Genomic DNA, 21,419 nt, shown 5'->3' on the forward strand with positions numbered 1-21,419 from the left:
TCCAGAGCAGCATCGTTCCTGTGCGCCTTAGCAGTCCAGAGCAGCATCGTTCCTGTGCGTCTTAGCAGTCCAGAGCAGCATCGTTCCTGTGCTTCTTAGCAGTCCAGAGCAGCATCGTTCCTGTGAGTCTTAGCAGTCCAGAGCAGCATCGTTCCTGTGCGTCTTAGCAGTCCAGAGCAGCATCGTTCCTGTGCGTCTTAGCAGTCCAGAGCAGCATCGTTCCTGTGAGTCTTATAGCAGTCCAGAGCAGCATCGTTCCTGTGCGTCTTAGCAGTCCAGAGCAGCATCGTTCCTGTGCGTCTTAGCAGTCCAGAGCAGCATCGTTCCTGTGCGTCTTAGCAGTCCAGAGCAGCATCGTTCCTGTGCGTCTTAGCAGTCCAGAGCAGCATCGTTCCTGTGCTTCTTAGCAGTCCAGAGCAGCATCGTTCCTGTGCTTCTTAGCAGTCCAGAGCAGCATCGTTCCTGTGCGTCTTAGCAGTCCAGAGCAGCATCGTTCCTGTGCGTCTTAGCAGTCCAGATTGTCTTCAGCCATGCAGGAAAATCCCACAGTTTTCTTTGACCTCACTATTGACGGCGCAAACATCGGTAGGATTGTGATGGAGGTAAGACTAATGTTTAATTGTCTTTTATACTGTAGTTGATTTACTGTAACAACTAAGTGTGTGTGTGTGTGTGTGTGTGTGTGTGTGTGTGTGTGTGTGTGTGTGTGTGTGTGTGTGTGTGTGTGTGTGTGTGTGTGTGTGTGTGTATATATATATATGCATGCATGCTGTCGGGAGGAAACCACCTAACTCCAAAATGTTAATTTTTCAGGAAATGAAAAATATAACGTTTTCAGGAAATTAAGAAAACCTTATATATTTTTTTAAATAAAAAAAGACAGCCTCGTCAAAGTTGGTGTTGTGACTTTATTTATTGTCAGTGACTTCCATGAGAGGGGGGGGGGGGGAGAGGTGGTGGAGTTGGCTGCTTTAGCAGACATTTTGAGGGTCCAATGGAGTTAAGAGGTTTTGTCCAAAGCACTTTTTACTACTTTCCATTGGTTCAATATTTTCACACAGACGTAAAGGGTGTTCAATAGCACTGATTTATGCCACAAAAAAAATAATCAAAAATGGAGTTATGAGGTTTCCTCCCGGCAGCAACGAATATATACTTATGTGTGTATATCGTTGCTTTTTGTGTTTTTTCCCTAAATTAATTCTCTACAGTTTTGGACACCCGACAGAGACTGCTTTCCTCCTCAACTTTCAATCTTGTGTGATTTTTAGATTTTTAATATTACGCTATCCATTTAAATATTCCAAGCACGTGGAAACAGAGACACAGTACTAGCATAATGCAATCCGATCTGGCTGCAATCGAAAATATAACAGTAGTAATTAACCCATTCTGAACGGGAACCCATTTTGGTGTTAGCATCATGTTATGCTTTAGCTATTGAAAAATAGCAGATCTACAAGCTCATAGCGCGCCACCGAGTGGCGCGTTACGAGCTTGTAGATCTGCTATTTTAAAAAAAATCGAAGAACGACTGAAATTTTTAGAATCTGATCTCAGGTCAGAATGGGTTAAGTAGTTGCAACGTGTGGACTAGTCTAGCGGCCACATCATAAATATGGACCTCTATGGGGACCTACAACGGGTCACGGGACGCACGGACAAAGTCAGAGAGAGAAGGATGAGGCTGGCAGGGCACTGCGTCCCGGCACCCAGAACTTGAGGCAAGTAAATGGACCCTATGGGAGCCAACCCAGGGCAAAGCCAGGAGGGGAAAGAAGCGCGGTACCACCACCTACACACTAAACCCAAGCGTTTAGGTTATAAACAGTATTAAACACTTATTTGTATAACACTTTTTAAACGTGTCACAGTGTTTAGATTATAAACAGAAGAACATGTTTAATCCCTGTAACACTTTTTAAACGTGTCACAGTGTTTAGATTATAAACAGAAGAACATGTTTAATCCCTGTAACACTTTTTTAACGTGTCACAGTGTTTAGATTATAAACAGAAGAACATGTTTAATCCCTGTAACACTTTTTAAACGTGTCACAGTGTTTAGATTATAAACAGAAGAACATGTTTAATCCCTGTAACACTTTTTAAACACATAAACGTGTTTAGTTTTTACAATCAAAGTCAGTCATATAGGTGTTTAGAATTTGAACACTAGGTGTTCTCGTGAGGTGTTTGAGTGAACTCGTGTTCTACTGTATTTTATGACCATTAATAAACACTTGGCATTTTATTATTACACACATGGTGTTTAGGTTTAAACGTGTCACATGTTCCAGGGATTTACAGTGTATGTAGACGTGCTGCGGCGCGACAGCTTGGCTAATGACAACACTGAAGAAGAGCTCAAGAACCTGATTGGATTGGACTGTTTGGATAGGAAATTGTAGGAGGGCAGCGATCCAGGAATCCCGAGTTGGTGGTGGCTAGACCTCACTCTCGCAGCAACTAACTGCTTGTTCCATTCCTCACTGTCAAAAGCAAAAGCAATATACTGTAGCACCTGTTTGGGCGTTAAGATAGTTTGTTATAATTGTGTTCTCTACCTATGTTGCTGCCTGCTGCCATAGACAGGACTGACTGGAAATGTTGAATCTTTATTGTTTTTTCTTTTTTTGTATTATGGAAAAACCTAGGCTATAGCTTACACTCACTCCCCATCATGTCCTCAACTACTGTTGTGTTCTATTTGTATTTCAAGCTCCGGTCTGATGTGGTTCCAAAAACTGCAGGTAAGCTATTTTATTTAGAATTAAGGGCCTTGCAAACGGGGAGCGATAAAACATATATATCTCTATAGTTCCTTTTCAATGAGACATGCGTGTTTGCTCGGAGAAGTCGCAGTGCGACAACGCAACCGTATTTGACGTCATTTGGTTTAAGGGTGATGTGACTGTTGTGTTGTGACAGCTCACTGTTGTAGGAAAAGGCTGAATGGCCGCTTGTTTGTTTTACAGAGAATTTCCGAGCCCTGTGCACGGGAGAGAAGGGTTTTGGCTACAAGGGGTCACACTTTCACCGCGTCATCCCAAAGTTCATGTGTCAGGTACAGTAGGTGTATACAGTAGTACAGTACTGTGTTGATTTTAGCTGCACATTTTGATTTTGGTTTTAGTCATATAGTCTCTTGAATAGTTTTCATTTAGTTTTAGTCACCTGGAATGTTTTAGTGTTTAGTCGAGTTTTAGTTGACTAAATGTCATTTAAGATTTTAGCCGACTACATCTACAGTTGATTTACTCGACTGAAATGTATTTTGGCGGGCCTTGATGCCGTATTTTACACTTGCTGAAAATAGCCGATAATATACAAGATCTACAAGCTTGTAGATCTGCTATTTTCATCATGCAACCAAGTGTAAAATGACTTATACTGGGGGCTCCATCTTGCGCCACCCTTATACCTTATCCCTAAACTTATTTGACATTTTTTACTATTTTGAAAAACATTTAACAATAATTTAACTCTTACGGGTCCATTTTGGTTTCATTTTACGCTCTCAAGAGTTAAAGATCTAGGGTCCATTTGGTTACGTACCAACCAAAGATCTAGGGTCCATTTGGTTACCAAATGGTTTGGTTATTTGATGAATTGAACATGGTGGACCCTCTTGTAAACAAGTGTAATGTTTAATTGGGTCGTCCACTCACAGTTAACAGTCTTTGTATTGAGTTTGTGCTTGAAATGTACTGTAATTCTGCAAACTGTTAATAAATATTTCAATCAATCAATCAATCAATCAAACCAACTCTGCATCATTTAGCTGGGGCCCGGCACCTGGAACCCCCTCAAGGACCACTGGTTCAGAACCACTGGTTTTGGACATACGGGGCTCCATCTTATCCCTAAACTTATTTGCCATTTTTTTACTATTTTGAAAAACATTAAAAAATAGTTCAACTTACTAGCCGATCTACATCGAGACGTTGTGAGCTTGTAGATCAGCTATTAAAACTATTTTGAAAGGTTTTTTTAAAAAGGCAAATAAGTTTAGGGGCTAAGATATAGCCCATAAGGTTTCCACCCGACAGAGAAGATTACAGTGAATAGAACCCACGCATGCACGCACACGAGTGACGTGTGTGTGTGTGTGTGTGTGTGTGTGTGTGTGTGTTGTGTGTGTGTGTGTGTTGTGTGTGTTGTGTGTGTTGTGTGTGTTGTGTGTGTGTGTTGTGTGTCTTCTCTTCTCAGGGTGGGGACTTCACCAACCATGACGGGAGTGGAGGGACGTCCATCTATGGAGAGCGCTTTGCGGACGAGAACTTCCTCCTGAAGCACAAGGGCGTGGGCACGCTGTCCATGGCCAACACCGGAGCCAACACCAACGCCTCGCAGTTCTTCATCTGCACCGGCAAGACCGACTGGTGAGGCTGCACGTCGTCATTTAAGGGGTCCCACGGGACGGGAATTGCCAACCCTTAGGGGCCGATTCATACTCCTATTTTACCGCTGTAGTGCCGAAATGATTTCGGCTCGTCAGAAATTTTCAGTAGCACCGAAGAGCCGACTTTAGGACGGTACCCGCCCCCCCCGAACCTCAAATGACGACACATTGTAGGCTCTACAGAGCCAGATGACGTCACATTGTAGGCTCTACAGCGCCGAACTGACTTTTATTCGGCTCTAAAATAGGAGTATGAATCGGCCCTTAGGCCTGACTCACACCTTCGCAACAGATTGATGTATGCTTGTTGTATATGAGACTTGTTTACTGATGCAAGCTCTCAATTCATTTCCCAATGGGAGTCACATGGTTTGACGCAACATTTTTGTTGTATGAGGGGAAGTCGAAACACAGCCGAAAGCCGTACAACAAAAATGTTGCGTCAAACCATGTGACTTCCATTGGAAATGCATTGGGGCAAGATGTACGGTTGCCTTAAACTTAAAGGAACAATTCACCACTTTTCAACCTATCTTCATATAATAGGTCCTCATTAATAATCATGATAAAATGGCACGATTTTGTTCTACTCAGTCTGTGTCTCATAGGAGGGCTGTGGGCAGTTTAGAAACCGTCCTCCAGACCAGTGACATCATCGTTAGGCAGATTTATTTTAAACAAGATTTTTTTAAACAAAAATGTTAACATTTTCATTATCGTGAGAACGATGGCTTCCATTTTCACACTGCATCTTTTCAGGACAAGAAAGCCTGCAGTTTCTATTAGCTTGTATTCCCCATCGATGATGTCACTGGAGGACGGTTTCTGAACTGCCCACACAGCCGTCCTATGAGACACAGACCAAGTAGAAAAAGATTTGTGCCATTTTTTTCATGAATATTAGTGAGGACCTATTATATGAAGATAGGTTGAAAAGTGGTGAAGTGGTCCTTTAATAGTGTGAGATAGTGTAAACCACTGCACGCTCCACACGTCCCAAACTCTTCTCCCTTCTGGCTCCAAAACTGTGGAATGCACTTCCCATTGCAGTCAGAACTGCAGCATCACTCCCAATCTTCCGCCGTAGCCTGAAAACCCACCTTTTCAGACTCCATCATGGCCCATAGCACTTACCCTAACCCCTTACATAGCATTTCTGTTGGCTTAGATAGCATTTGACACAGACTTATAGCATGTTATGTAGACAGCACTATAATTGTATTGTATATAGTCATAGCACGCCATAGTACATATGTATAGCATAGTAGTGAATATGTATAGTTTATTATGTATAGTGTATGTATAGTTTCATCATATAGATATTCCACTGTTACCTTCTTAGCTTACGCATGTTTCATGATAAATGCTTTTATGTGATGTATTCCCATGCTTTTGTTCTTGCTTAAATGTAAGTCGCTCTGGATTAAGAGCGTCTGATAAATGCCTAAATTGTAAATTGTAAATTGTGGGTGTTTGTCTCCCTCTGCAGGCTGAACGGGAAGCATGTGGTGTTTGGCAGTGTGGTGGAAGGCATCGATGTGGTCAAGGCCATGGACAAACAAGGGACGAAGAGCGGCACTTGCAAAGCCAGGATTGTCATCGCTGACTGTGGGCAACTTAAATAGAATATATATATATATATATATATATATATCTTATTCTTTTTTATCCTTTTTTTTTTTTTTGCAGCGATAGCTCATTAAATTGGGGTGTGGGGGGGGGGCAGGGGCTTGTTTCTAAAGTGCTTATTTATTATTCTAATGTTGTTTAACCCATTTTGAGCGGGAACCCCTTTTTGGTGTTATCATTATGTTATGCTTTAGCTACGAGCTTGTAGGGTCTGCTATTTTTTGAAAAATCGAAGAATGACTGACATAGAAACATAGCTTTTTCAGAAAACTGTCAGGATGTATAGAAGACATTTTTTAGAATCTGATCTCAGGTCAGAATGGGTTAAAGCAGTGATTCTCACACAGACCCCGGGGGGGTACGCGACGGAGACGCAACGCGCCCGGTGGAGCCCCGCCGCAATGACGCTCACACAGACTCCTTTTCCACCGGTTGGGAACTGGTTCAGGTCAGAACCAGTTTTTAGTCCATGAGCCAGACCTCCAAAATTAGAACGTTAAATAAAATTGAGTGTGCAAAACCATACCTATATTAAATAGTTTAAAGTACATTTATATTACTAGTCCTTACCCGTTCTGAATATATGAACAGCAAATGATATTCAGTGTGGGTGATGTGTTGTAATAGATCACATTACTGATAGGCAGGGAATAGTTTACAGATGATCTTGGGAAGTTGGGTTATAGGCACAAAAGTATAGGCTAATATGGATGGATGGATGGATAGATAATGTTGCTGGTGGCCAACCGATAACCCTAACGGCTACCCTAACCCTAACCGATAACCCTAACGGCTACCCTAACCCTAACCGATAACCCTAACGGCTACCCTAACCCTATATAACCGATAACCCTAAGGGCTGCTGGTGAACCGAGCAAATGAAAACAAAAGCCTACGGGCACCCGCACTCTTATAACTTCTTCCCCGTTATGAGCCTACACTCCTGAGGGGGGGGGGGGGGGGGGGGGGGGGGGGGGCGGCAAGTGGACTGTAGGACATAATGTTATAGTTGTAGATTTTCCTATGCAAGTCAATGGGAAAAATGTATTCACTAATAGATGCTGTAGTACAATCATCAAGTACACCATTGATGTGTGATGTATATTTGTTGGTAATATTCTGCATAGAAATAAAGCTATTGAATATTTTCACTTTCGGTGTTGCACTTTGTAGACGGTCCCTAACCGCTCAGCTGACCGTCTGCTGCCCATAGAGATGCATATAATCTACTGTATTAAAGTCGGAGGTTGGCTTTTTGGGCTTCAAATCAAGTTGCAGTTTTTTGTGCTTTATCTAATCAGGATAAGAATGAGACGTTTTTTTGTGATTTAGGAATGTTTCGTTCCTGAGTACTCAAGTGGTGTCGACACAGGGCAGCCAAACGTTATAGTCATTGCATTTGTCTGTATGTATTTTATCATTGTATTTTACGGGATGTGTGTTTCCCTTCCGTCGAGTGGTGGCTTAAATTATTGATATAGTCCTTACCCGTTGTATGGACAATTTCCCCCCATAAATATATTTAATTGCTCTTCATTTTAACTTGTATAATATATTTGTATACACACAGATGTAACAAATATACGTGGAGACATTTGAAAGGTGAAGATGCCTGTGGAGCCCCCCATTGAATGGCATTTGTATGTCTGTTAAATGTGAGAGTGTAAATGGGTCAATTGTATACGCTGTCTCTGAGTTACATGAGACCCCCGTTACTATTGTAAAAGCAGTAGCGAAACACACACAGACACGCGCGCGTGGCGAAAGTACACACACACACACGCGCGCGCGCATTGCGAAGGTAGCGAGACACACACACACACGCACGCGCGCGTGTTTAAAAAAAAATGGACAAAGCGTTCTCCGGGTGTGACATGGACGTAAGATGAAGCCAGTCAGTCCTTGAATTGTAAATCTTTCTAGATCCGTTTGGGCCCAGCTGGCCCATTGGCTGGCCCAGACAACGAGGCGGGACTTCCCCCCTTCTTCTTCGTTGGTTTTTATTCGATCATAGACTGTAACGGTAGCCACGTCCCTCAAAACATACTCTACTTTATGGTATTTTTTTAAATAGATGGGACCATAATTTTCCAAAAAGAATAATATGACATGAGAAATGAGACTTTAAACTAGTGACTGGAAGCAGAAAGTATTCATGACCATGTTTATTAAGGTAATACAGTCTAGGTGAAGTTGGGCCCAAATACATGGACCTCTATGGAGATATGGGTTTTTTTGGGCCCAATGACAGACAGCGTCACAACAGGCCATTATATGAACTTTCAGGATGTCCCGATTTCCTTAGTGGCCTCACAAAATATCTGTCTGACTGCCCCCCTGGGACAAACGCTGTTTATAGAAGGGGCTAGCGCCCCTTAACCCATTCTGACCGGGCACCCATTTTGGTGTTAGCCTCATGTTATGCTTTATCTATTGAAAAATAGCAGATCTACAAGCTCATATCGCGCCACCGAGTGGCGCGATACGAGCTTGTAGGTCTGCTATTTTTGAAAAATCGAAGAACGACTGACATTTTTAGAATCTGATCTCAGGTTAGAATGGGTTTAATCAGACCAGTGTGTGTCCAGTGGAAACCTCGTATGAATCTGATCTCAGGTCAGAAAGTTAACCCATTTAGACCTGAGGACGATTCTACAAATGTCTTCTAAATCATGACGGTTTTCAGAAAAAAAACATGGACCCCAGAAATTATATGTACAGTAATTGGCGGCCGACCCCATCTCATGTTCCAGGGACAACATTTTTTATTATGTTGTCTTTACTACTACTTATTATTTCAGATTCTGGTACACGGTATCATTATCATATCACACAGATATCATGTGATCAAGACACTACCATTCATTGGCTTACAAAGTTTGCAGGATGACAAAAATGCCTCAGATAATGGTCCCAGTTTACAATTCACGTGACATTTTTTCCCACGTACTTTCCTACTAGGCAGAGGAATAAATCCCAACCTTTTCACCAGCAGGTGGGTTTTGGCTAAACACATTTTTGGAACAAAATGCCTCACATCATGATGAATTTCCACGTCAAATTGGTGTAAAAGGCGTACAGTGCCGTACACCAAGCAATGGCAGCCTTTTAGCCTCGGGAGAAGAAAAAAAAACGTGGTATTACGAGTTAAATGTAAAAAGAAAATCACACCTGTGTGAAGTGAGGTGCGCTCTTATCATCGTACACAACATCATACATCATCTCATTCTGGCCAATCGGAAATTTGCGTCCTCTCCTTCTTCGTCTTGGGATCTGGGATTTGTTTGTGTTGGGACAAAGTTTGTAGCCTGGTGGAACCACTCCACCAAATCAGATTTTTGCTGCTCCCGGGTTCATCGTTTCTGCTTGTGAGAGCCCAGATGCAGGCAGGAGGCGGGGGACTGGTGAACTCAATACTGCCACCATCTGGGCAGAGTCAGGTTACAAAGTTTGTGCACATACACGAAAAGCTGGACATATAGGAGGGGCTATCTCCATCCCCTGTCCCCTGTCCCCTCTCCCCTGTCCCCTCTCTGTCCCCTCTCCCCTCTCCCCTGTACCCTCTCTGTCCCCTCTCCCCTGTCCCCTCTCTGCACATCCCTGTCTGGGGAAACCCATCCCCGTTCCTCACAGCTCCACGTTGCTCAGGTCGTATTCCTCCACCAGGGGGAGCTGTCCGTCCTTCCCGTCCCAGGCCTCCACCCTGTGGATCTTGGGCACGGTGAATCCTGTGACCGTCATGGCTGCCGCCGCGGAGGCCGATCCGCCGCCGCCGCGGCCCGCGGCCGACAGCTCCGCCAGGAACTCTCCGATGCCGCGCTCGCCGAAGGAGCCGCGCAGCACGGCCGCCCTGGCCTTGCGCGCGTTGACGGCGGCCATGACGGGGTAGCCCAGGCTGCCAACGCCCAGCGCCGCCTCCAGGCCAGGCTGGGCGCCGGCCTCGGCCCACAGCCAGCCCCACGCCGCCGCCGCCCTCCCTCGGTGGCCGCGATGCTTCGCCGCCGCCTTCGTCACCAGCTCCAGGTAGGCGTTCCTGCCCGCGGCGCCGCCCGAGTCCAGGACGTGCGGGAGGACGGCCACCACGCACAGCTGGCGCTCGCCGCCGCACGCCTCCCCGAAGACGTCCTCGTCCAGGATCTCCTGCAGCGGCTCGGGCTCGGGCGGCGTTTCCGCGAACAGCTCCGCGGCCTTCGCCGCGATCTCGCCGCGCGACCGGCCGCCCCGGTAGTCCTCCGGCTCGGCTCGGGCGTCACCGCGCCGGCGGAAGATCTTGATGGTGGGGAAGCCGCTGATGGCGTAGCGGGCGGCCACGCCCCGGTGCACCGTGGCGTCCACGGCGCCCAGGCGGACCTTCCCCCCCGTCCGCTCCCTGGCGGCCGCGGCCGCCGCCGCCCACTCGGGCTCCAGGGTCTGGCAGTGTCCGCACCACGGCGCGAAGAACTCCACCATCCACACGTCCACCCCGGCCCCTCCTCCTCCTCCTCCTCCTCCTCCCCCCTGCAGCACCAGCTGGTCAAAGTTGCCGTCGGTGAGCTCCACCACGTCCGACTTCCTGCCGCCGCTTCCGGACGCTCCGTCGGACCCACCGGCGCCTTTAGCTCCGCCTTTTGATCCTCCGCCGGAGCCTCTAGATCCGGTGGATTTCCGGGGATTTCCGGGGCCGTAGAGCGCTCCTCGGGCCGCCGGCGTCGTCAGCAGCAGCAGCAGCGCGAGCGTGGCACAGAGCCACGCCCACAGCAACACGCTGCTGCGTCTCATGGTCATTACGATGCCTACAAAACGGATCTTTTTCTAAATACCGGGAGCTCTTAGAAAACCTGCACGCCAGAGAGAAGCGTGGCATACTGCTTATAAAGTATAGACACAGCCTGAGGATGATGATGTCATATAGGCTATGGACTGCCAAATATGGATATTGGGAGGGTGCGGGGCTATAGCGCACCCTCCCATGCACAGATGTGTGCTTCTGTGTATGGAAAAACTCCTTTGTAACACATTTTTCACATAGGAGGGCTGTGGGCACACCCGAAAGCGTCATATATACAGTTAATGTGTGCGTGTGTGTGTGTGTGTGTGTGTGTGTGTGTGTGTTTGTGTGCGCGTTAGGTTGCGCACAGGTGGTGAAAAACAACCATGTTGTCTTCGTGCTCATACCCAGCCAGCTACCCACCCACACACATAGCTCCGTAAGGGAGTACTCAAAAAAAGGACAAAGAAAGCTAAGGCGCTACAGTTTTCTCAGTGCTTCTGTGGCAGAGCTGCCGTGTTACCGGTGACGTCCTAAAACGTCTGGGTTTCCGATGCTAGGGACCACCTGGAACCCCCCTCAAGGATGGTGTACGCGGACCATGGTTGAAAACCAATTAATGGCAGCTGTGCTAAGCACTCAAATAATAGTCTCCCACATGCTGGTGTGTCGTGTAAATTCAACAAGTACACTCATCTAAACTGGACTAAAATAGACAAAGTAACGAAGAGTATAGACGGTAAACTCTTAGACGGTCGGATGAGGAAAATCACGCAGGCAGAGAGATGAGCTGAATATCCATCGATGTATTTATTTGCAGTAAGTCAGACAAAGACAGAGGGCTTTCCGCGGCCCTTGAGTTGAGCCGCGGAGCCCAGAGCACATGACCGTACGGTCACACTGCCCCCAACAAGACTCCCTTAACATTGTATTTACAGACATATATATAGTTTACATCAAACAGTTGAGTTCTGGGAGGGGTTGGGATTTAACATAAAGATCAACAACGTGCATAGGAATAGCAGATGGCTGCTACGTGTGTTTTGATTTACACCTGAGAGAAGCTTCAAAGGAGTAATGAACAATGCAGAGTACTTGACTGAGTGATTGCTTTCAAACTTGCAGACAGACAGACTAGACAATCAACTTAGAGTTGATTATAGCATGCTATAGTACAGAATTATCGAGTCCAGATACGACATTCCCCCCTTGACCATTACCATGATGATGGTCACATAAAAATATGGAACAATAATTCTATTACACCCCCCTTGACCCAATCACATGTACTATACTAAACATTAGGAAAGAAACAACAGAACGTTCCACTTTAAAAGTTCCCAAAAAATAATTCCAGGCATCATGCATATATGAAAATTGACATTTGCACTTCACAATTAACTGACATTTAAACACACCACAACTTTGTCTTACCCTGTGTTTCAGTTTTAAACACACAAGTTTTTACAGACATTCTTAATAATCCCGTATATATTTTGAAATTGGTCCCGTTGACGAAAGCCTCGATTTTGATAACAGCACGCTGCAACTTCACTATTCCAGTACCACCTTTAAGGCCTGGTAAATGACGAATCGACCTACGCTGCTACTGTTAACTTATCTCACCTTTACAGGCTAAATTATCTCGATATTAACAGCAAAACCTCGCACATCGCGGCACCTAACTGCCTTTTCATAGTTGACTATATTCGCACACTAAATTTCATACGAGAAAACCATAATTAGCTCTATTAATACCAAGACGAATTACGTACTGACGCGTATTGATAGGGCCACTATCGTCCGCCTGACACAGCCACATACAATTGTTTCAATCGAGCTAAACATTATTTAATCATTTCCAAGACCCATAGGCTCTTTAATCAACTTTTTTAACTAATTTAAACTTCGACAAAACACATATCAACACATGCCTACATTATATGTTGAATAAACTTATACATTACACAAACGTTTTGAATACAGATAGATTGTTGAATCTCTTCCATCTGTTATAAATGAACTATTTCTAGTGTCGCAAAACATTGTCTCTTAACTTGTTTAATATCTATTATTCGTTTGAGAAAAAATCAATCTACTTTAAGAACGGTCACTGCTCAAAAATGAAGCGATAACCCAATATCATGCTACTTTTTCACCAAAATTACTTTTAGCCCCATACTAGGCCTACAGACCGAGTAAGGTTAATAGATTTAACTATTCTGACCACCATTTTCGCTCTGGTTACTTTAGCCCACAATTCGACACAGTACTTATTCATACTGTATTTTAAATCTTCTCAAATATAATTCCCCTTTTACACATGTGACGTACCTGAAGGCATTCGTGGTCAAACTGAGGAACTGCATCATGTTATGAAGAAAACCTTGTTGCTTTTTCCGCGCACTCACGTGTGTCCTTTGTCCTTTCGTCCCGTCCAACACACATATTCACTCCCCCCTTCCAGACACTATGAATATAAAATATCACATAATGACTGGAAAGAAAAATAAACGCAACATCGTGAGCTTGCAGATCTGCTGTTTGAAGAATGAAGAATGAATGAAAACGTCTCCGCTCGCGATCGCTGACGTGCCGTCCTCTCGCCGCACGCCGTGACGAAAGCACTCGCTCGCCGCATCGTCGGGGACCCCCCTCGGTGAAGACTCACTCGTTGAAGGCCTTGTAGAACGCCTCCCTCCTGGCCGCTGCATGCTTGCCGTGAAGAGACGCATCCTCTCGCCGCTTGTAGTGTCGCTTTCCCCGGTCGGATCGCCGCCGCTTCCCGCCGATATGTGTAGATCCGCAGGTCGCCATCCGATGCGCTGTAGAGGCGCTTCCTCCCGCTGTGTCGCCGTCCACGTCGGAGAGCACCGCACGTGCTGTTGGTCCCCCTCCCGTCGCCGAATGCCTTTGTTCCGCCGACCGCCGTTCGCCGAAAAAATAAAATTCAACTCAACGCCAAATTGTCCAAATTGTCCAGTGGTCCACGGTTCGTTTTACCTGGAATGGAAAACCATCCCAAAAGCAGTTTTTTCAGGCTCCAACTTGTCGTGTAAATTCAACAAGTACACTCATCTAAACTGGACTAAAATAGACAAAGTAACGAAGAGTATAGACGGTAAACTCTTAGACGGTCGGATGAGGAAAATCACGCAGGCAGAGAGATGAGCTGAATATCCATCGATGTATTTATTTGCAGTAAGTCAGACAAAGACAGAGGGCTTTCCGCGGCCCTTGAGTTGAGCCGCGGAGCCCAGAGCACATGACCGTACGGTCACACTGCCCCCAACAAGACTCCCTTAACATTGTATTTACAGACATATATATAGTTTACATCAAACAGTTGAGTTCTGGGAGGGGTTGGGATTTAACATAAAGATCAACAACGTGCATAGGAATAGCAGATGGCTGCTACGTGTGTTTTGATTTACACCTGAGAGAAGCTTCAAAGGAGTAATGAACAATGCAGAGTACTTGACTGAGTGATTGCTTTCAAACTTGCAGACAGACAGACTAGACAATCAACTTAGAGTTGATTATAGCATGCTATAGTACAGAATTATCGAGTCCAGATACGACAGGTGAAAACACTGGGCTATAGCATACAAATGTAAAAGTCAAAACAATGGTCAGAAATACCCCCACCTATCGCAAGATGGTTCTCAGAATTGAACAGTTGTGTCCCTCTTGAGAAGATTACATATAATTTATTTTGAGAAGTTCAAGGGGTTTTGAGAATTTTTTTGAAGATTTGGCAGCCCTATTTGAATTACATGGAAACTTTGTCCTTATATCTGTATCAGTATTGTTATTAGCTATCTCAGTCTGGATCGATTGCTACTGGAAACATTTGGATTATTATATATTTTGAATGTTTATTTTTATTTTTTGGTTTTTTGTTAACATGATTCACTCACTCAATATTGTTGTTGTTTTGTTGTTGTCGTTAATAATAATGTTGTCATGTTGCATTTGGAGCTGCTAGTAAATTGGAGTATAATATTAAAAACAAACACCATTTCCCAGCATTCAGAGCACCCAGAGCGCCCGTCCCCCTCCCTCCCTCCCTCCCTCCCTCCCTCCCTCTTGTCCCACGTGACCGCGCCCTCGGCCAATGGCGAGTGTCGTTACAGACGCAGTGCAGCGCCGGGATGTAAGGAGGAATGGCGTCGGTCTAGAGGAGAGAGAGCAGAGCTGCCGTGTTGTTACCGGTGACAGTTTGAAGACAGAGGAGGAATACAACAACACGCGACCAGTTGGGATTCTGTTTCTGACGCCTGGTGGAGGACACGGTCTGAATGTGAGCACGTGGAAAATATAATAATAAAACTCATTTAGACCTGGGAATGTCTTCTATTAAAAATCCTGACCGTTTTCTGAAAAACCCCTATGTTTCTAATGTTCAGTGGTTCTCAAACTTTTTCATGTCAAGGAAGGACCCCCAAAAACTATCATGTAGCCTTTATAATTGGCCGCCGCGGACCCCCCATCTGGGAATATTATGTTGTTCCAGGGACTCCCCAGGATTATCTGTATATTTTGGCCGTGGACTCCTTACCTGAAAAGAATACAAGAAGACTCACCCCGTTTCTGTTTTCCTCCCAGAATTTTCCCCAGTGAGGGGTGGGAGAGGCTGGACAGCAGACGGCTGGACTTTGAATTTCTCTAACTATAAACTTTCATGACAGCAGAACAGCCTAAGTACAAATATAATATAATATAATGATTATCTGACGAGGTACCATTTGAGGGGGCAAAACCTTACATATACTAAATAATACTAAATTTTTTATAGGGTCAATATAAGTAATATAATATAGCCTTTCCACAGGAGTATCTTTTTATATTTTTCCAAAAAGAATACAAACAGCCAATAGCATATTACAAAGTTATCCCCCTCACTGGGAAAAATGTTGTCCCCCCCCCCCCCCACCCCAGAAGCAAAGATTTGATGATGAATTCCTGTTCTGTTCTTTAACTACATAGAAGTGTCTATTTGTACGTCTCTAAATGTTTTGATGAATTGAACAATGTGGATTATGTTGTTGTAAACAAGTGTAATGCTTAATTGGGTCGTCCATCCACTCACAGTTAACAGTCTTTGTATTGAGTTTGTGCTTGAAATGTACTGTAATTCTGCAAACTGTTAATAAATGTATCAATCAATCAATCAAAATAAACCCAAAAACTATTATGTAGCCTTTTAGCCCTGGTCCAAGGCTTACAGCGAGCCTCTCTCCGACGCCTTGTGGAAGTACCTTCCACAGCCCTCTGGTGAGTCTGGTCATATTTCCACTCCCGTGCACTGTTTTTCTAATACCAGCAAATAAACAAAACGACGAAACCACTCACCGAAACAAAGCCTGCTAGACCTTAAGGTAAAAGTCTATTCTCGAACCTGGGGAGCGTCTCAGGTCCCCAGTTTCTCTCTAAAATGCACTTTGTGCCATTTTAATAACGCAATGTACCCTGAATTTAACTGAGTAACGCTATGCTACACTCACGAACCGCCAGGATCACATTACTGGCGTTTCGCGAGTGTAGGATAGCGTTACCTGCAATTCAATACAGGGTACATTGCGTTATTAAAATGGCACAAAGTGCATTTTAGAGAGAAACTGGGGACCTGAGACGCTTCCCAGGTTCGAGAATAGACTTTTACCTTAAGGTCTAGCAGGCTTTGTTTCGGTGAGTGGTTACGTCGTTTTGTTTATTTGCTGGTATTAGAAAAACAGTGCACGGGAGTGGAAATATGACCAGAGGGCTGTGGAAGGGACTTCCACAAGGCGTCAGAGAGAGGCTCGCTGTAAGCCTTGGACCAGGGCTAGTAGCCTTTATAATTGGCCGGCCGACCCCCAGAAGCAAAGATTTGAGTTAAAAATAACGTTCGCTCTGAAAGAATATATACATTCAAAGTTTTGCACTACATTGTCATGATTTTGTAAAAAAGTAGCATATCTACTACTATGATAGATACTTATAGATATGCTATTTTTCAATAGTTAAAGTATAACATAGGCCTAATGCTTAAAACACCAAAAGGGGTTTTAGTTGATTTCATTTAAACACAACATAACTGTTGACGGATTATATTATTATTTATTAGGCTGTGTTGTTGCAGTGTTTCCCAAACTTTTTCACCTCAAGGACCCCCAAATTGAGACACTGGTGAGCCCCGTGGACCCCCCCCCCCATTTGAAAAGATATGCCAGCCCCCCCCCCCCCCCCCATCCCCCATAAGAGAAGATGTTTACGGCTCTAGCAGTGATTCTCAAACTGTTTATTTTCAAGGACCCCCAGTTTGACATGCATATTAATCTACAGGTCCCATTTCATTGTCTTTTCTATCTCTGGGGGACCCCCGTTTTTATTGTAAAATCAATGTTAATGTAACTCTGAGAGTGTACGAATGTACAATTTAGGCATTCAGCAGACGCTCTTAATCCAGAACGACTTACATGAACCCATTCTGAACGGGAACCCATTTTGGTGTTAGCATCATGTCATGCTTTAGCTATTGAAAAATAGCAGATCTACAAGCTCATAGCGCGCCACCGCGTGGCGCGCTATGAGCTTGTAGATCTGCTATTTTTGAAAAATCGAAGAACGACTGACATTTTTGGAATCTGATCTCAGGTCAGAATGGGTTAATCAGACCAGTGGAAAAGTGGAAACCTCGTATGAATCTGATCTCAGGTCAGAATGGGTTAAGCACAAAAAGGCATGGGAATACATCAGATACATAAAATGCATTTATCATGAAACATGCGTAAGCTAAGAACGTAACTAGAACATTATATAATGACACTATACATATAAACTATATTACACTACTATACTATGCCATACATACATGTACTATGAAGTGCTATGACTACATACAATGCAATTATTGTGCTGTCTAAGGATCACTGGTCAAAGAAAGGCTTAAACTGTCACATCACTGTCATCTGGAGAATCCTTTCTTTAATTATTTCACCCTTTAATGCCAACCATTGGTCTCCATATCCTCCACAGCAGCGAGCGCTCCAGGGTTTATTTAAAACTCCACCCAACATCATGGCGTCGACAACAACAACACAGAGCCGAGGCTGTCGAAAACAAGCGCACCCAGCGGCGCCCAGCAGCAGCGGCGGCATCATGGCGTCCTCCGCGGCAAACCGGGAGTACAGAAAACAAACGCACCCCGCCGGCGGTAACGCCGCCACGGCCACGCCCGCCTTCCTGTCCAACCTGGGCAAGGCTACGCTGCGCGGCATCCGCAGGTAATAATAATAATAATAATAAACTTTATTTATACATAAATGTAGCTCAAAGTACTTTACAGAGCAGAAAAGATAATAAAAACAAAAGCAAAACAAAACAGCATTAAAACAGGCGTGCAGTTAAAACAATAGGACAATAACGCAGTGTCAAATCAGGAGAAGGCAGTGGTACAAAGATAAGAACAGATAAAATAAGGCAACGACATTAAAAAACAAGCAGTAAAACAATACAGTGAGGAAGTGAATAACAAAAAATAAAAGATCACTTAAAAGCAATGTTGTAGAGGTGGGTCTTGAGCTGAGCTTTAAAAATGTCTACAGAGGCTGCCTGACGAAGGTACAGTGGGAGCTTGTTCCATGCCGACGGCCCGTAGAAGCAAAAAGCGGCTTCCCCGTATTTTTTAGTTGCCATTTTTTTAGGCAAAGCGAGCAGGCCAGCAGTGGAAGACCTTAGGGGGCGGTTTGGGACATATTTAGGCAGGCAGTCATGTAGGTAGGAAGGTGCGAGACCATTGAGAGCTTTATAGACAAGTAAAATAAATTTAAAATCAATCCTAAAAACAACAGGAAGCCAGTGCAGTGATGCCAAAACTGGAGTAATATGTTCTCTCATCTTAGTTCTAGTTACAACTCTAGCTGCTGCAGTTTGGACAAGTTGTAATCTGTCAGTTGTTTTCTTAGGCAGTCCTGAAAAGAGCGCATTGCAGTAGTCAAGCCGAGAAAAAACAAAGGCGTGGATTAGCGTTTTTGCATCGTCCAAGGACAAATAGGCTCTGATTTGTGCAATATTTCTAAGGTGAAAAAAGGCAATCTTGGTAACATGATTAATGTGTGAATTAAAATTCAATTCAGAATCAATAATAACCCCCAGGTTCTTTACTGTACTGTTACTTTCTACAGTCAGGTTGCCAAGCCTGCTTATTATTGATTATTTCTGCTCGCTAGAACCGATTATGAGAACTTCTGTCTTATCCTCATTTAGCTTGAGAAAGTTCTCACTCATCCAAGATTTGATGCAGTGTTAGCAGTGTTGTTTTACGGAAAGCACATTTATATTTTAGTTTTAGTCATTAGCAGTGTTGTTTTCGTCGACTAAAACTAAGACTAAAAATGTTCGTTGACTACCAATTACTACCAATAAAATGTTAGGAAGGGACTAGTGGACAAGAGATCCAGTATAAGTCATTTTACACTTGGTTGCATGCTGAAAATAGCTGATCTACAAGCTCACAACGCGTTGCGACGCAAGTGTAAAAACACTCATAAAAAGCAAGTGTAAAAACACTCATTACGACGGCATCAAGACCCGCCAAAATACATTTTAGATCGACTAAATCAACTATGGATTAAATCGACTAAAATCTTATGACATTTAGTCGACTAAAACTAGACTAAACACTAGACACTAAAACATTCCAGGTGACTAAAATGTGACTAAAACTAAATGAAGTTTCAGTCCAAAAACTATGACTAAACTAAAAATGAAATTTGCTGCCAAAAACAACACTGGTCATTAGTCTCTTGAATAGTTCAAATTTAGTTTTAGTTCACATTTTGTTGTTTAGTCTAGTTTTAGTCGACTAAATATCATGAGATTTTAGTCGACTAAATCTACAGTTGATTTAGTTGAACAAATTTTGGCGGGGCCTTAGTTGATGCCGTCGTAATGTTTTTTTTTTTCACTTGCTGAAACTATAGCCGATCTACAAGTGAGCTTGTAGATCTGCTATTTTCAGCATGCAACTAATTGTAAAATGACTCATACTGGATCTCTTGTCCACTAGTCCCTTCCTAACATTTTAGTCTAGTTTTTATTTGTTGACGAAATATCGAATTGACCATCCTCCCTTCAGCCGTACCACTCTTAGCCAGTTCTCCATAAAAGTCAGAGGTTCTTTACTCTGGAATTCACACATACTTTATCGCCAACTCCTCATCTTCACTCTGTAACTTTAAACATAGATTGAGGGCCAGCCCTCTTGACGCAACCCTCTCCACTTGATTCCAATGTAATGTAGCCTAATTGTGCATACTCAGACATACTCAGACTCAGACACACACACACACACACACACACACACACACACACACACACACACACACACACACACACACACAATACAGTGTTACAGTGTAAATAATGTATTTTTTGTTGTTTTTGTTTTTGTTATTTTCCATACCTATGTTTGATTGCGAACGCAATGAGCACTAACTATGAGACCCTGCAGATCATGTCTGTGTGTGTGTGTGTGTCTGTCCCGCTGTGACACCACCCGCCCGCCACCAGAGGGCACAGCTGTAGCACACACACACACACACACAACCACACACACACACACACACAACCACACACACACAACCACACACACGCACACACACACAGTAGAAAACTTTAAAAAATTACTAACTAAAAAGAAGAAAAAAAAGTACGTAATTTATTCTAGTTGTTGTTATTGCAATTTACGAGTTGCGTTCGCTTCCCGCGTTTGCGCGTCTTACTTGTTACTTTGTCTTACTATTTGTATATTACTATTTGTATATTATCTTTGGTGAGAACCACATATAAGGGTTTCTTTTCTCACCTACACACACACACTTCTCTTTTATTGATGTTACCTTTTTTTTCGTACTGTTTTTATCGTGCGAAATAAACTAAACTAAACTAAAAGAAAAATAAAATAAAAATCTGCACCGCCATATTCTCCTCCCACCACTAGGTGTCCCCAGTGCGGCATCTACAACGGCACCAGAGGGCTGAGCTGTAAGAACAAGGCGTGCGGCGTCGTCCTCAGGGACGGACGCCGCCGCTCAGCGGGAGGGGGCGGGGCCAGCAGGAAGAGCGCCATAGACGTGGTGAAGGTGGTGATCGACGGAGGACAGGAGACACAGGCCCACAGCGGCGCCGGTAAGCCCGGTCAACCCATTTAGGCCTGACGTCGAAATTAATTACCTGAGATCAGATTCATACGAGGTTTTCCACTGGACACACACTGGTCTGATTATTAACCCATTCTGACCTGAGATCAGATTCTAAAAAAATGTCAGTCGTTCTTCGATTTTTCAAAAATAGCAGACCTACAAGCTCGTAGCGCGCCACTCGGTGTGTTGTGAGCTTGTATCTCCTCCCATCAGGCAGGAGACATAGAAGTATCCAGAGCTCTACATGTCGCTTCAGGGATAGCACTTACCCCGTAGCCATTAGACATCTGAACTCATAGTACATGCATATAGCACTTTAAAAAAAAAACTGAATGTAATTTCCTATGCTGCTGGTTTTTGTTTTTGTATTGTACTGTCCTTCTTGTTTGTGTATCTATGGTTGTCTGTATATGTTGAGTATGAACCAAGACAAATTCCTATCAACTTGTTGA

General features: G+C 44.0%; 3 protein-coding genes across 3 annotated transcripts in view; 2 read left to right on the plus strand and 1 right to left on the minus strand.

The window, feature by feature from the left end:
- Positions 1 to 530: 530 nt before the first annotated feature.
- LOC310878610 (peptidyl-prolyl cis-trans isomerase-like) lies at positions 531 to 6,029 on the plus strand (the record flags this gene model as incomplete). Its single annotated transcript, XM_083792962.1, has 5 exons — positions 531 to 602; positions 2,722 to 2,752; positions 2,978 to 3,066; positions 4,212 to 4,384; positions 5,894 to 6,029. 5 exons carry the CDS (start codon positions 531 to 533, stop codon positions 6,027 to 6,029), a joined length of 501 nt encoding a protein of 166 aa, XP_083649088.1.
- A 3,631-nt stretch (positions 6,030 to 9,660) lies between these two features.
- Positions 9,661 to 10,797, minus strand: LOC310878611 (protein disulfide-isomerase A6-like; the record flags this gene model as incomplete). Its single annotated transcript, XM_083792963.1, has 1 exon — positions 9,661 to 10,797. The coding sequence occupies one exon, from the start codon at positions 10,795 to 10,797 to the stop codon at positions 9,661 to 9,663; it is 1,137 nt and encodes a 378-aa protein (XP_083649089.1).
- Positions 10,798 to 17,842: 7,045 nt separating this feature from the next.
- Positions 17,843 to 21,419, plus strand: part of cUnh2orf42 (chromosome Un C2orf42 homolog) — a gene marked incomplete at both ends in the record, with an annotated part of 40,498 nt that continues 36,921 nt past the window's right edge. The window contains 2 exons of the mRNA XM_083792964.1: positions 17,843 to 18,048; positions 20,766 to 20,953. Of these exons, the coding sequence (XP_083649090.1) occupies positions 17,843 to 18,048; positions 20,766 to 20,953 (394 nt within the window). The remainder of the gene's footprint in view (positions 18,049 to 20,765; positions 20,954 to 21,419) is intronic.

This window comes from Protomyctophum parallelum (genome assembly GCF_964188405.1).
Source record: "Protomyctophum parallelum genome assembly, chromosome: 21".
Taxonomy (NCBI): Eukaryota; Metazoa; Chordata; class Actinopteri; order Myctophiformes; family Myctophidae; genus Protomyctophum; species Protomyctophum parallelum.